This window comes from Salmo salar, chromosome 06 (genome assembly GCF_965601325.2).
Source record: "Salmo salar chromosome 06, fSalSal1, whole genome shotgun sequence".
NCBI classification, from domain to species: Eukaryota; Metazoa; Chordata; class Actinopteri; order Salmoniformes; family Salmonidae; genus Salmo; species Salmo salar.
Window position 1 is genome coordinate 61,625,339 of NC_138296.1, and position 14,013 is coordinate 61,639,351.

Below are 14,013 nucleotides of genomic sequence, written 5' to 3' on the forward strand. Positions count from 1 at the left end.
CTCTGAGAAGGCCTACTGTACCTGTTTGGAGTGGTTGTCCACCATGCTGGAGGAGTCGTCCACGGCCAAACAGATCTGGTACTCTCTCTTGCTGGGCTTGGTCCTCCTCAGCCAGATTTTGTCTTTACGGAACTGACTGGCGATGTAAGGGATCACCTTTCGCATGTTCAGACGTTTCCCTGTGCGGAAGTCTCCTCTGTGACACAGCGAGAAAACAGAATATTTTTTTTTTTTAAAAAGCAAATATTTGTACTGAAATTAAAAAGAAAAAACCTTATTTAAAAATGAAAAGAAAAAATAGAAAGAATGAATAGAAAAGGTTGCAAAAGCCTGTTCCTCTTCTAGTCTGTGAGTGTCATCTAATAGTCGACCAATGGTCATGCTCCCTGAATGATCTAGGGGTTGCGGTAGGTACTCACTTGAGCTTGGCGGCCTGCGTGGGCTCCAGGATGAGACGGAGCTGCTCGCACAGCTGCTGGGACAGGGCCGAGGTCAGCGTCTGGTACTGGTGCCACATGGCTGCCGCTGCACTCTCCTATAGGGCAAGACCACGGCATGAGTTACACATCTCAGTTTCACACAGAGATCTGAACTTCTAGTGGTAGGTAATGGGAACAGAGAATGACAGGGTAAATAGTGTCCGGTGTTAGGAATGTTTTGCAGGGCATCCAAAGTGCCGGTACCTCCTCCCGGTCTCCAGGGGCCTGTTTCATCCAGGCTTCCAGCTGCAGCTCCATCTCCCTCCTCAGCTCCTCTGGGTCGCGAACTGGGTTCTGGGGACACACAGACATTCAGCTAATCTTATACGGAGCGCTCCAGAGCTTTCTGACAGATCTGTTTCTTTAGTAGCACAAAGCAGGTGCTCGGATCATCTCTCGGGTACCTGCAGTGTGTCCATCAGCAGCTCTGGGACGGTGTGGAAGGTAGACTCTGTGCTCCTCTCTGGGTGCTCCTCGTCACTGCGACCCCGTGTGTCTTTTGGCCTCTCCTCGTCCTCCTCACACTGCCTCTGAGCCTCCAGCTCTCCGCTGTCTAGACCTACAGTGGAGAACAGACACAGTAACACACACGAACAACAGGCAAACGCGCACGCACGCAAACACACACACATGACATGAGTAGATGGCTGGAGCACCTTTCTGGGACGTTCTGTTCGACTCCAGCTTCTCTGGCTTCAACTCCTGGGCCTCAACAGCCTGCAGGTCCTCTTCCTGCTCCTCTGTATCCATAGCAATGTCCTCATCCTCTTGGTCCTCCTCTTGGGGGGCTCCGGCTGGTTTCTGCTGGTCTGCACTGGCAACATCTGTAACATGTCAAGAGGCCATGGTTTTAGAACATCTTCCGACGATGATAAAAGTGTGAAGCGAACTCCGCGGTATGGGTATCTGTGCAGCTCAGTGTTCTGTGGTGTGTTGCTGCTTCACCGTATGTCTGCGTGTCGTAGGCGGTCTCTCCCTGTTTGATGTGCTCGTACAGGTCCGACTCCCGCCGGGCCTCAGTCTGGTTGCTCTCCTGCGTCTTCTCCGTACTGCTCTCCGCTGTTCGCAGGCGCTTGCTGATGCGCTCGTTGTAGTCGCCCGTCGAGCGCTCGTTGTCCGCCTGCCCAGGCTTCCTCTTGAAGCTCTGGAACAGCCAATTCGGAATTAGAACCCATTTGGAAATATATTGCTCATCTTAAAACACAAAAAAAACGGAATTTGAGCCCGTTTTGAAATGTTTCGGTCTCACTTCAACTCAAGAACACAGTGCAGAGCAAACCCATTCCACGGAGGGCCCGAGTGTCTGTGGGTTTTAGTTTTTTCCTTTCAATTAAGACCCAGACAACCAGGTGAGGGGAGTTCTTTAGTAATCAGTGACCTTAATTTGTCAATCAAGTACAAGGGAGGAGCGAAAACCCGCAGGCACTCGGCCCACCGTGGAATGAGTTTGATTCGTTGACCAGACATACCTGTGTCTTGCTCTGGCTCCGTTTCTGAGAGGACATCCTTGCCATGAGTTTGGATTCGTGTCCCACTGACTGACTGGCATCAGCCGCTCCGCTACCGTGCTCCTGGACAACAACACAACAACACAAGAGGGTCAAATGTGTGGATTTAGACATTTACACGGGCTGTAAATGGGTTGGGTGAGGTGGGCGTGTACCTCTTTAGCTTGGTCTCTCTCGGATGGTTCTCCTGCCAGCTCCACGGCCGTCTCACTCTGGACGTTCTCCTCTCCCGTCTGACCGTCCGTGTTGTGCTCCTTCCTCTCTGCCGACGCTGGCTGCTCCTCATCCTCACCCGTACCCTCCTCTTCCTCCTCCTGTGGGCAATGACGAAGAAAGGTGTTAAACACCCGACTAGCAAAACAATCGTTCTAGGTACATCTGAATCCCCAATGTGCACGAAAAGGCAAGTCAAACAACCTTTGGTTTCTGGCCTTCGTTTGCAGGGATGGCCATGTCCTCCTCTTTCCCTGCCTCCCGTCCTTCGTCCTCTCCTCCTCCTCATCCTCCTCGGCCGCCTCTTTGTCCTCCTCTGTTTGTTCTCCTCCACCTCCCTCTTCCTCCTCAGTCTTGGGTTCCTGGCCTTCCTCCTCTCCTTGTTTGTCTGTCTGATCTTCAGCCATCTCCTCCGCTCCTCCCTCCTCATCTTTCTCTGCTCCCTCCTTCTCGTCCAGCTCCATGGGCTTCGCGTCAATGTCGAACGGGTTTTCCTCTGGAGGAAATAAACAATTGTCAGACACTGGTTCTGTGGCGTCTCCACCTGTTCCTCTCAAATAGTATTTATTATCTTTCTAATTATTTAGCTGCGCTTCAAGGGGCAGTAAAGTTAAAAACACGATTGTCCTGTTTTATTAAAGATATTTCCACGCGGAGGTCAAAATAACTCTGAAATTGATAATGCCATTTTTGTGTAAGATCTATTTGGAAACAAATGCCAGGAATTTCAGCCTGTTCGGGTGGGTTGGAACTTTTGGCCCACATCCTGTCACAATGTGATCTGATTATAATAGACCAATGACTGTTCATCTGGGTAAGGGGGTGGGCTCTACACCTATCAGCCAATCAGGGATGTGTATGTAAATATCTTCAAATGTGTTTCCTGAAGCCCACACAATCAGACTGAGCATTTCAAGGACCAAAGGAGGATCAGGGAAATATATATTGGAGTTATTTTCATTACATAAACACAGTAATTTATTAGACAAAGTGATGATTTAAAAATACAATTACAGAGACTGCATGGGGGGGCTTTATTTAAGCTTGCCTGGCACAATGGACCCAATGGAATAGTCCCAAAGTGCAAACCCTGCCTACCTGGCACTCAAACACTGAAAGTATTTGAAAGAAGACAAATAATATTTGAACCCAGGTATGTTCCTCTCCTCCCCTGTTGACCCGTGACCCTTGCTGAAGCCTCACCTTCTCCCTCTCCCTCCTCCTCGTCCCCAACCTGCTCCTCCTCCTGGTCCAGGTTGAGTTCATCAGGCAGGTCCATGGCCTCTGTGTCAGGCTTCTCCTCCTGCTTCCCGTGGTACGGGTCCACCTCGTTCTCATCAAACTCCCGCTGGAACACACAAACAGAAAAACTCAATCAGATACGGTCTGGCAGTCCTGCTAAAACACACACCCAACTACAGCCTGAGATTTAGTGGCCGCATGCTCATCACACAGCCAGGGATAGTTTGACCAAACTACTGGTCTTTCGAAGTAAACATCGTTTCCTAGTTAAAGCGTACCTCGTCCCCTTGTTCGTGGATCTTCTCCTTTTCCTCCTCGTCCAACTGTTGGTCTTTGTCGTCTTTGTTCTTGTCTTTTTTGGGGTCGGCTGCATCCAGGTTGTCGTCCTTGGCGACCAGTTCCGATTCCCCCTGAAGACAAACAGAAGAACAATTACTAAACAACGAATACAGTAGCATGCTGACTGGTCGCAAGTGGTAGATACCGCACTCGCTGTCAGATATGTGAACAGTTTAATCAAATTCTTTCTCCCAGTACCTGGTCCATTCCTTGGCCTGACTCCTCCTCGTCACTGCCCTCCTCTTCTTCGTCATCCTCATCATCACCCCACATCCTCTCATCCAGCGTGTCCGTCTGGCCCTCGCCCAGGTCACCCATCTTCTTATCCAGATCTTCATCCTCCTCTTTGTCAGACTCCTCCTCATCATCTTCACCTGAAAAGGAATAACCAAGAGCGCTTTGCGATGTGAGACCAGGGTTGGGTTTATTAGGGCATGAAACAGAAAACTGTTTTGCAACAGACAATGAAAATGAGCATTTTAATTGGACAAATTGGAGGTAGTCCCTTAATGTTTCAGTCTATTTTCTCCCGTTGCTGCCTAATGAACATGACCCAGGTGAAAGTTCATACTGCCACGAGGCTGTGCGTTAAAGAGGTCTGTCGTCCCACCTGGCTCTTGCTGGTCTCCATCATGCATCTGGCCGTCAAAGTCCTCGGACATCTCGATGGCGTTGTCCTCCTCCTCAATGTTCTTCTTGTCAGGCTCCTCCTCCTCCTTCTCCTGGCCTTCCTGGAACGTGTCCTCCACCTACGACAGAAACGGAACAATTTTAGCTAGCGAAACGTTATAACCTTTGGGGTGAATCCCAACTCTCACCAAGTATATTGTTTTTACTTAGTCATGTATTGATGTCAGTGGGAGACTAAGTGAAATTAGACTTTAGTGGAAGTTGGGATTCGGCCTTTCATGAGCAACGCTAGTCAAAAAACATAGATCTTATAGTGTCTGCATTTTATTGTCATTCTTGTAGGCGTCACCTGCTCTTCATTCTCGATCTTGTCGCTGACGTCTTTGGTGCCCTCTCCCTCTCCGATGCCACCGCCCTCATAGTCATGGAACTCTGTGGCCCCCTCTCCGTCCCCTCCCTCCATCAGCTCCTGGGGTAGACAGAAGCCCTGCAGGACAAGACAACAGGACAATCAACAAGGGAAAAAAGCAGCTGTACTGTAGGCACCGTTGCAGCGTAGGTAACTTACCCCAACAGTAGGAATAAACAGGTACTGAAACTACAGTTTGTCCTAATGTTTTTCACTACTTACATTTTTTTTTTTTAAAGTTTCACAAAGAACCTTATAGTATGTTTTAAAGCAGATCCCAGTAGAATGGATACAGTACCTTCTGGGCTAGCTCAGTGAAGATGCCGGCCAGGACAGAGAGCAGTTTCCCAGTGCTCCTGTGGGCTCCCAGTGACACGGCCAGGTAATAGCGTACCAGCTCTGAGTACAGCCCCAGCATGGGCTCCAGACGCGCCAGCAGCCTGCACGCCTCACTCAGCTCCTAAAAACACAGCACACGGGACAAAGCAGTAAAACAGAAGGTCAACGGTGACGTATGAATATCACGAACAAAGCAATCTGAAAACGACAGGACATCATCGTTCAGAAAACCTCAGGAGAAAGAAATAATGATCTCCTGTGGCGACTTTGACATGGTTGGCTACCTTACAGAACCGTTGCGTTTTAGTATTATATCTCCACTACACTAGAGGGCGGTATAGGCTACAGTATATGCTGTGTGACTGCACCCACCTGGAGCTGGTGAGATGAACAGGAGTCTCGGTGGACCCGGAGTCTCTCCACTAGCTGTTCCAGCGTGTCGCTGACCTCCCCCAGCGAGAGAGACGCCACCTCTGCTCCTAACTCCTCCTCCAGCAGGCGGCTCAGGTGACCAGGCTTCAGCAGGTCCTCCTGGGGCGCCTCCTCCTCACCTTCTGGAACAGATACGACAGGAAATGACATCCCCATTCCCAATCAATGATCAACACACTTTACAGAACCCTAGGATTGATCACGTTAATACATCTTGGCCCAGTCTCACTCTGGCTTGCCTGGGTCGCTTTTTAGACAGTTCTCCTACAGGTCTCCAGTAATAATCACACAAGGACACAAAGTAAAGCCCCTCCCAGTTTCAGTCTGTTTGGTGCCTAGTGAATATGACCCAGGTGTGTTATTGGAGGAAGACAGCAGGGGGTCTCTCCTCACCTCTCTTGGTGTCTGTCTGCTGTTCTCCCTGCTGCTCCCCCTCCCTCCTCTTCACCAGGGTCTGCACGGCAACCAGCACAGCGTTGATGGCCTTTTCAAGTTCAGCAGAGAACTCTGAGCGGAATGTTTGCTGGTAATCTGGGGAGGGGGGGGGAGAGGTGGAGGGAAAATTATTTTAACAATGCAATAACACTGTGATACAATTTTAACACCAGTGTAATACCAATGGAATATACTTTTTTTTAGAAACGGGCATTATAATATACATGCGACTGATTGATTAACTAAGCATGATCGGTCTGTTTTCACCTGTGTGTCCGTGGCCCAGGGAGAGCAGCTGGGTCTTCCAGGTGGTGAACTCCGTCAGGGCGGCCTCCACCTCTCCTCTGACGTACTGCAAGCCCCGGGTCAGGCCAGGCTGGGTGTCGGCCGTGCCCTCGGGGGTGGTGAACAGCTGCTCCACCGCGGGCATTTGTGCCGTCACGGAACCCAGCCGGTCATAGCCCGAGCAACACACAGAGAAGTGGCTCCTGGGGAGATGTGGAGGAAAGACAAAGCTTAATAGTCTTATCTGTGTTAAGTTCCTGTTTAGTACTATCAGTATTCCTAATGCTATCTTGTGCTCCTAGGCCTTACCAGGAGTGCAGCGCCCCCTGTGTGGACTGCAGTGCCACTGCATCCAGCTCCTCCTTCAGGCTCTGGGTTTGACCCAACATGTCCGCCACCCGCTGGCTCAGCTGGCTCCAGGCCGGGTCTCCCCTCCTGAGCAGACACCCAGGGGGCTTCCTCTGAGACGCCAGGGGGGACGGGTACCTCAGGGTGGGCTCCCTCTGCCCGCCTGACCCGTCAGTCTGATGGGGGCCCTCAGGGCAACACTGCAGCAGCCAGGAGAGCTGTTGGAGGAGGGTGACACACTGCACCGACAGGCCCTGGGCCTTGATCACCCAGCCCTGGAGAGACGCCTGGGGGGGAAGGCCACCAGCGTCCTCATTGTGGGCCCGGAGGTGAGCCTGGATGCCCTGAACACTGACTGTTAGCCTCCTGCATGTGTTAGAGGGGAAACAAGCCAAAAGGAGTGTTAGAAGGACAACTACAGATAGAGATACTCAAGTTGTCTCCCAAATAGAACCCTATATAGTGCGCTGCTTTTGACCAGGGCCCTATGCGGAATAAGGTGCCATGTAGGGAACAGGGTGCCATTTTGGACACAACCATACTATGAGATACACAGATCCTCTATCCAAACTGTAAGCTCTGAGGTGTAAGGTCATAGGTTAGACGTTAAGGTTCACCTGTGGTGGACCCACTGCTCCGTGAGCTTGGCCAGGCGTCGCCTCTGTCTGAGCAGCAGCTTGAACAGGTGGGAGGAGAAGCCTCGGCATCGATCAATGTTCCCAATCCCCAGCTCCTGGAACACACACACACACACACAGTTCAAACTACGTCACAGTTGTTCAGACGCCGTTAAGGCCATGGATATCCTATCATTTGGCACGTAACTCAGTGGTTTAGGCCCCATTTAGAACACACAAAATAACCAATATATCGCAGTTGCAATGAAGTCAATCTGTCGGTCATTCCATTTCAGTCTTTCACCTTAGCAGCGCTCTGGAGAGCAGTCATCATGGCCGTTCTGCGGGCCCACGAGCGGTAGAAGTACTTCTGACAGCCGTCCCACGCAGCGCTCATCTCAGTAAACAAACTGAAAACAGACACAGTTCCATGCCACAGTCAACCAGGTACTCCGTGACGTACCGCACAGCTATTCAAAGACGTACCGCACAGCTATTCAAAGACGTACCGCACAGCTATTCAAAGACGTACCGCACAGCTATTCAAAGACGTACCGCACAGCTATTCAAAGACGTACCGCACAGCTATTCATAGACGTACCGCACAGCTATTCAAAGACGTACCGCACAGCTATTCAAAGACGTACCGCACAGCTATTCAAAGACGTACCGCACAGCTATTCATAGACGTACCGCACAGCTATTCAAAGACGTACCGCACAGCTATTCAAAGACGTACCGCACAGCTATTCAAAGACGTACCGCACAGCTATTTATAGACGTACCGCACAGCTATTCATAGACGTACCGCACAGCTATTCATAGACGTACCGCACAGCTATTGATAGACGTACCGCACAGCTATTCAAAGACGTACCGCACAGCTATTCAAAGACGTACCGCACAGCTATTCATAGACGTACCGCACAGCTATTCATAGACGTACCGCACAGCTATTCATAGACGTACCGCACAGCTATTCAAAGACGTACCGCACAGCTATTCAAAGACGTACCGCACAGCGATTCAAAGACGTACCGCACAGCTATTCAAAGACGTACCGCACAGCTATTCAAAGACGTACTGCACAGCTATTCAGAGTGTAATATTTCAGGTGGGAGCGTCTTGTCTTACCTGTTCTCGGCCTGCTCCTGGGTCCTGACTGCTGCCAGGGCGGTCTGCAGCTCCAGCGGCTGCAGACACAGGGTCTCCTCTGAGTCCGCTGTCCTGTTCCAGTTCAGGCCCTTACGGTAGGACAGACCTGCACGAAGACAGCAGCACCGTCAGTAAAACTCCGGTCATAAAATACTGTACAGTATCAGTGTTCTACCACACTGACATAAGATGTACTTGGGATACAAAGTCTATGTAGAGGGAGTCACCGATCTCAGCCAGCATCTTGAAGAGGTCAGACAGAGCTCTCTGCTTCTGCTGGAGGATGTGTTTGACCTCGGACTTCTGCTTCTCCTTCTCAGCTTTCAGGTCGATCGTGAGGCTCTGGAGGTCGCGCAGGTTGCTGATGATCTCCCCTGAAATAAAAAACACAAATACCTTAGTCAAAACTACAATCATTAAGGGACTTTTTCAACAATCTAATCCGAGGCAGTAGAACTTAAGCAAACATTTCTCATCCAAAACCTTTGATATCTTTTGTTTTTGTGATAGATTCTCAACGAGGCGGTACAAGCAGACGTTTCTCATCTAAAACTTGTGAGGCCATAGTTTTTCTCCGGCTCTTACCGGTGAAGACGTCCAGGTCCTCAGAGAGCTCGGGCAGGGGGTTCTTCTTCACCAGGGTCACACACATCTTCCTCATCTTCCTGGTGAGGAGGGGAAGACGGCCCTGCAGAGATGAGGGCTCCACACCTACCAAGCCCTCCTCTGGGGACTCACTCTGTAACACACACACACACACACACACACACACAACACACAAGCACAGTCATTGCCAACATAAGAATGGATAACGATACTGGTCCAAACTGTCATTTTATGAGTCAGAACAATAATGTTTTTGTGTCAGATGAGAGTGATTGTGGCTAGAGGGTGGTTTGTACTGCACCTGTAGGTCTCTGGCCTTGCCAGGTAGGGCGTTCTTCAGGGCATGGTGAAGCCTGTGCAGCGGGGTGTTCTCTTGGTTGGCATCCACACTGTCCAGGCTGGCACTGCCGCCCTGCTCCATCAGTGCCGGGGCGCACGGCCCGCTCAGCGCTGCCTCAAACTTCTTCACGAACTTGAACAGGGTGCTGGGAAACCATAAGAGTGGTGGACATTGTCATGTATTGACTGGATTGTGATCAAGCTTCAAATGGTACGGTTTAACGGTCATTTTTATTTAAATAAAACAAGAACATGAGGATCTTTCATTAACAGGCAGTCTTACCGATGGGTCTTGTCCACCGACTGTTTGATGGACCAGAAACTGACGTCATTCCACTTGGAGATCTTCACAAAGTCCTTGAGCTCCTTCTCAATGGGCTGGCGGAGCTGAGTGACTTTGGTCTGGATGCATTCTGAGAACTGCGTGTAGTACTTGTGCAGATTCCATAGGAGACTGCAGAGAGGTTCTGTGAAAGCAGGAAGGAGTTCCTAGTCAGGACTACATCTGCACGTTTGAAAACGGTGAACACCAAGTCAACCGACTTGGCGCAGACTACTGTGTGTAAAGTGTGCGAGGTGACGCTGGGTTGGGTCCCACCTTTTCCGTGCTGGCTGGGGGCCAGGAGGAGGTGGCAGTGGAAGCTGAGCAGCATGGCCAGCCGCGTGTGGTACTCCCCTAGAGTGGAACCCTCCATGAAGGCCTGCAGCGTGGACGACACCGTGGACAGGGACAGACTCTCCAGAGACAGATCGCCCTCTACTGGAGACAACAGAGGACAGGGAGAGTTAGCTGGCTAATACTCCAGTGTTCATTAGGGCATGCAATGGAAAACGCATCGAAACGTTTTTTTCAACGGAAACAAAGAAAAATGTGTTTCTCTTATTGGACAGGTCCAGGTAGTCCCTTCCTGTTTTAGTCCGTTTACTTCCGTTCGGTACCTTATGAATGTGACCCAACATTTTCATGGATGTGCAATAGGTACCTGTGCTGGTGTCCATCCTCTGCTCCTCCAGGTACCTCTCAACCAGCTGGTAGAGGGAGAACCAGTGCTTGGTGGATCTCTCTGTGTGACGCTTCAAGGCGTTGTCCAGACTGCTGGACCAACAGCTGTTGAGGCGTAGAAAGAAAGAAAATAGAAAGGCCTTAAAAAGTCTAGCGGGTTGTGGGAAACCGGATCCATTTTTCACCATGTCAAAAAGCATGCTAATTTCTCACCACGTCTACACTACAATAACTCCAACAGAAAATGTTATTATACACGTGATAAAAAAAAAAGGTAACAGTATCATAACCAGGAGTATAACCCTGCCTGCTGTTTCTGTGCCTTACTTGAGCTCCAGTTTGCGCCACTGGATGATGAGGTTAGTGACAGGCTCCAACTCCCTCCTCAGAGAAACCTTGCGGCTGGCGTTGTTCTCCCAGTCCTGAGGAGGGCAAAGGGGGTGAAGTTAGAACAGGGTTAGGGCCATTAATGTGCCTCGATCTAGGTTGGGCAAAATTAAAAATGGCGGTGTTCGCTTTAGCAATCTCACTAGTATAAAGACCTCCTCCATTCCTGCCATTATTGAAAGAGATTGTGATACCTCACATCTCAAAATTGGGTTACTTAATGTTAGATCCCTCACTTCCAAGGCAGTTATAGTCAATGAACTAATCACTGATAATAATCTTGATGTGATTGGCCTGACTGAAACATGGCTTAAGCCTGATGAATTTACTGTGTTAAATGAGGCCTCACCCCCAGGTTACATTAGTGACCATACCCCCCGTGCATCCGGCAAAGGCGGAGGTGTTGCTAACATTTACGATAGCAAATTTCAATTTACAAAAAAAAAAACAACAATGACGTTTTCGTCTTTTGAGCTTCTAGTCATGAAATCTATGCAGCCTACTCACTCACTTTTTATAGCTACTGTTTATAGGCCTCCTGGGCCATATGCAGTGTTCCTCACTGAGTTCCCTGAATTCCTATCGGATCTTGTAGTCATAGCAGATAATATTCTAATTTTTGGTGACTTTAACATTCACATGGAAAAGTCCACAGACCCACTCCAAAAGGCTTTCGGAGCCATCATCGACTCAGTGGGTTTTGTCCAACATGTCTCTGGACCTACTCACTGCCACAGTCATACTCTGGACCTAGTTTTGTCCCATGGAATAAATGTTGTGGATCTAAATGTTTTTCCTCATAATCCTGGACTATCGGACCACCATTTTATTACGTTTGCAATTGCAACAAATAATCTGCTCAGACCCCAACCAAGGAGCATTAAAAGTCGTGCTATAAATTCTCAGACAACCCAAAGATTCCTTGATGCCCTTCCAGACTGCCTCTGCCTACCCAAGGACGTCAGAGGACAAAAATCAGTTAACCACCTAACCGAGGAACTCAATTTAACCTTGCGCAATACCCTAGATGCAGTTGCACCCCTAAAAACTAAAAACATCTGTCATAAGAAACTAGCTCCCTGGTATACAGAAAATACACGAGCTCTGAAGCAAGCTTCCAGAAAATTGGAACGGAAATGGCGCCACACCAAACTGGAAGTCTTCCGACTAGCTTGGAAAGACAGTACCGTGCAGTATCGAAGAGCCCTTACTGCTGCTCGATCATCCTATTTTTCCAACTTAATTGAGGAAAATAAGAACAATCCGAAATTTCTTTTTGATACTGTCGCAAAGCTAACTAAAAAGCAGCCTTCGCAAATGGAGGATGGCTTTCACTTCAGCAGTAATAAATTTATGAACTTCTTTGAGGAAAAGATCATGATCATTAGAAAGCAAATTACAGACTCCTCTTTAAATCTGGGTATTCCTCCAAAGCTCCATTGTCCTGAGTCTGCACAACTCTGCCAGGACCTAGGATCAAGGGAGATACTAAAGTGTTTTAGTACTATATCTCTTGACGCAATGATGAAAATAATCATGGCCTCCAAACCCTCAAGCTGCATACTGGACCCTATTCCAACTAAACTACTGAAAGAGTTGCTTCCTGTGCTTGGCCCTCCTATGTTGAACATAATAAACGGCTCTCTATCCACCGGATGTGTACCAAGCTCACTAAAAGTGGCAGTAATAAAGCCTCTCTTGAAAAAGCCGAATCTTGATCCAGAAATTATAAAAAACTATCGGCCTATATCGAATCTTCCATTCCTCTCCAAAATTTTAGAAAAAGCTGTTGCACAGCAACTGACTGCCTTCCTGAAGACAAACAATGTATACGAAACGCTTCAGTCTGGTTTTAGACCCCATCATAGCACTGAGACTGCACTTGTGAAGGTGGTAAATGACCTTTTAATGACGTCAGACCGAGGCTCTGCATCTGTCCTCGTGCTCCTAGATCTTAGTGCCGCTTTTGATACCATCGATCACCACATTCTTTTGGAGAGATTGGAAACCCAAATTGATCTACATGGACAAGTTCTGGCCTGGTTTAGATCTTATCTGTCGGAAAGATATCAGTTTGTCTCTGTGAATGGTTTGTCCTCTGACAAATCAATTGTAAATTTCGGTGTTCCTCAAGGTTCCGTTTTAGGACCACTATTGTTTTCACTATATATTTTACCTCTTGGGGATGTCATTCGAAAACATAATGTTAAATTTCACTGCTATGCAGACGACACACAGCTGTACATTTCAATGAAACATGGTGAAGCCCCAAAATTGCCCTCGCTAGAAGCCTGTGTTTCAGACATAAAGAAGTGGATGGCTGCAAACTTTCTACTTTTGAACTCGGACAAAACAGAGATGCTTGTTCTAGGTCCCAAGAAACAAAGAGATCTTCTGTTGAATCTGACAATTAATCTGGATGGTTGTACAGTCGTCTCAAATAAAACTGTGAAGGACCTCGGCGTTACTCTGGACCCTGATCTCTCTTTTGAAGAACATATCAAGACTGTTTCAAGGACAGCTTTTTTCCATCTACGTAACATTGCAAAAATCAGAAATTTTCTGTCCAAAAATGACGCAGAAAAATTAATCCATGCTTTTGTTACTTCTAGGCTGGACTACTGCAATGCTCTACTTTCCGGCTACCCGGATAAAGCACTAAATAAACTTCAGTTAGTGCTAAATACGGCTGCTAGAATCCTGACTAGAACCAAAAAATTTGATCATATTACTCCAGTGTTAGCCTCCCTACACTGGCTTCCTGTTAAGGCAAGGGCTGATTTCAAGGTTTTACTGCTAACCTACAAAGCATTACATGGGCTTGCTCCTACCTATCTTTCCGATTTGGTCCTGCCGTACATACCTACACGTACGCTACGGTCACAAGACGCAGGCCTCCTAATTGTCCCTAGAATTTCTAAGCAAACGGCTGGAGGTAGGGCTTTCTCCTATAGAGCTCCATTTTTATGGAATGGTCTGCCTACCAATGTGAGAGACGCAGACTCAGTCTCAACCTTTAAGTCTTTACTGAAGACTTATCTCTTCAGTAGGTCCTATGATTAAGTATAGTCTGGCCCAGGAGTGTGAAGGTGAACGGAAAGGCTGGAGCAACGAACCGCCCTTGCTGTCTCTGCCTTGCCGGTTCCCCTCTTTCCACTGGGATTCTCTGCCTCTAACCCTTTTACAGAGGCTGAGTCACTGGCCTACTGGTGTTCTTCCATGCCGTCCATGGGAGGGGTGCGTCACT

General features: G+C 48.5%; 1 protein-coding gene across 1 annotated transcript in view; it reads right to left on the minus strand.

Moving 5' to 3' along the window:
* Positions 1 to 14,013, minus strand: part of LOC106607713 (midasin) — a 48,111-nt gene that overhangs the window by 3,132 nt on the left and 30,966 nt on the right. The window contains 30 exon segments of the mRNA XM_014204960.3: positions 22 to 196; positions 420 to 535; positions 684 to 773; positions 884 to 1,038; positions 1,136 to 1,303; positions 1,425 to 1,623; positions 1,949 to 2,050; positions 2,143 to 2,301; positions 2,405 to 2,410; positions 2,413 to 2,696; positions 3,404 to 3,548; positions 3,721 to 3,852; positions 3,980 to 4,155; positions 4,392 to 4,530; positions 4,761 to 4,898; positions 5,119 to 5,280; positions 5,532 to 5,713; positions 5,985 to 6,122; positions 6,294 to 6,514; positions 6,621 to 7,025; positions 7,277 to 7,392; positions 7,581 to 7,686; positions 8,411 to 8,537; positions 8,659 to 8,805; positions 9,017 to 9,170; positions 9,339 to 9,522; positions 9,660 to 9,843; positions 9,975 to 10,136; positions 10,360 to 10,484; positions 10,707 to 10,801. Coding sequence (XP_014060435.3) covers positions 22 to 196; positions 420 to 535; positions 684 to 773; positions 884 to 1,038; positions 1,136 to 1,303; positions 1,425 to 1,623; positions 1,949 to 2,050; positions 2,143 to 2,301; positions 2,405 to 2,410; positions 2,413 to 2,696; positions 3,404 to 3,548; positions 3,721 to 3,852; positions 3,980 to 4,155; positions 4,392 to 4,530; positions 4,761 to 4,898; positions 5,119 to 5,280; positions 5,532 to 5,713; positions 5,985 to 6,122; positions 6,294 to 6,514; positions 6,621 to 7,025; positions 7,277 to 7,392; positions 7,581 to 7,686; positions 8,411 to 8,537; positions 8,659 to 8,805; positions 9,017 to 9,170; positions 9,339 to 9,522; positions 9,660 to 9,843; positions 9,975 to 10,136; positions 10,360 to 10,484; positions 10,707 to 10,801 — 4,692 coding nt within the window.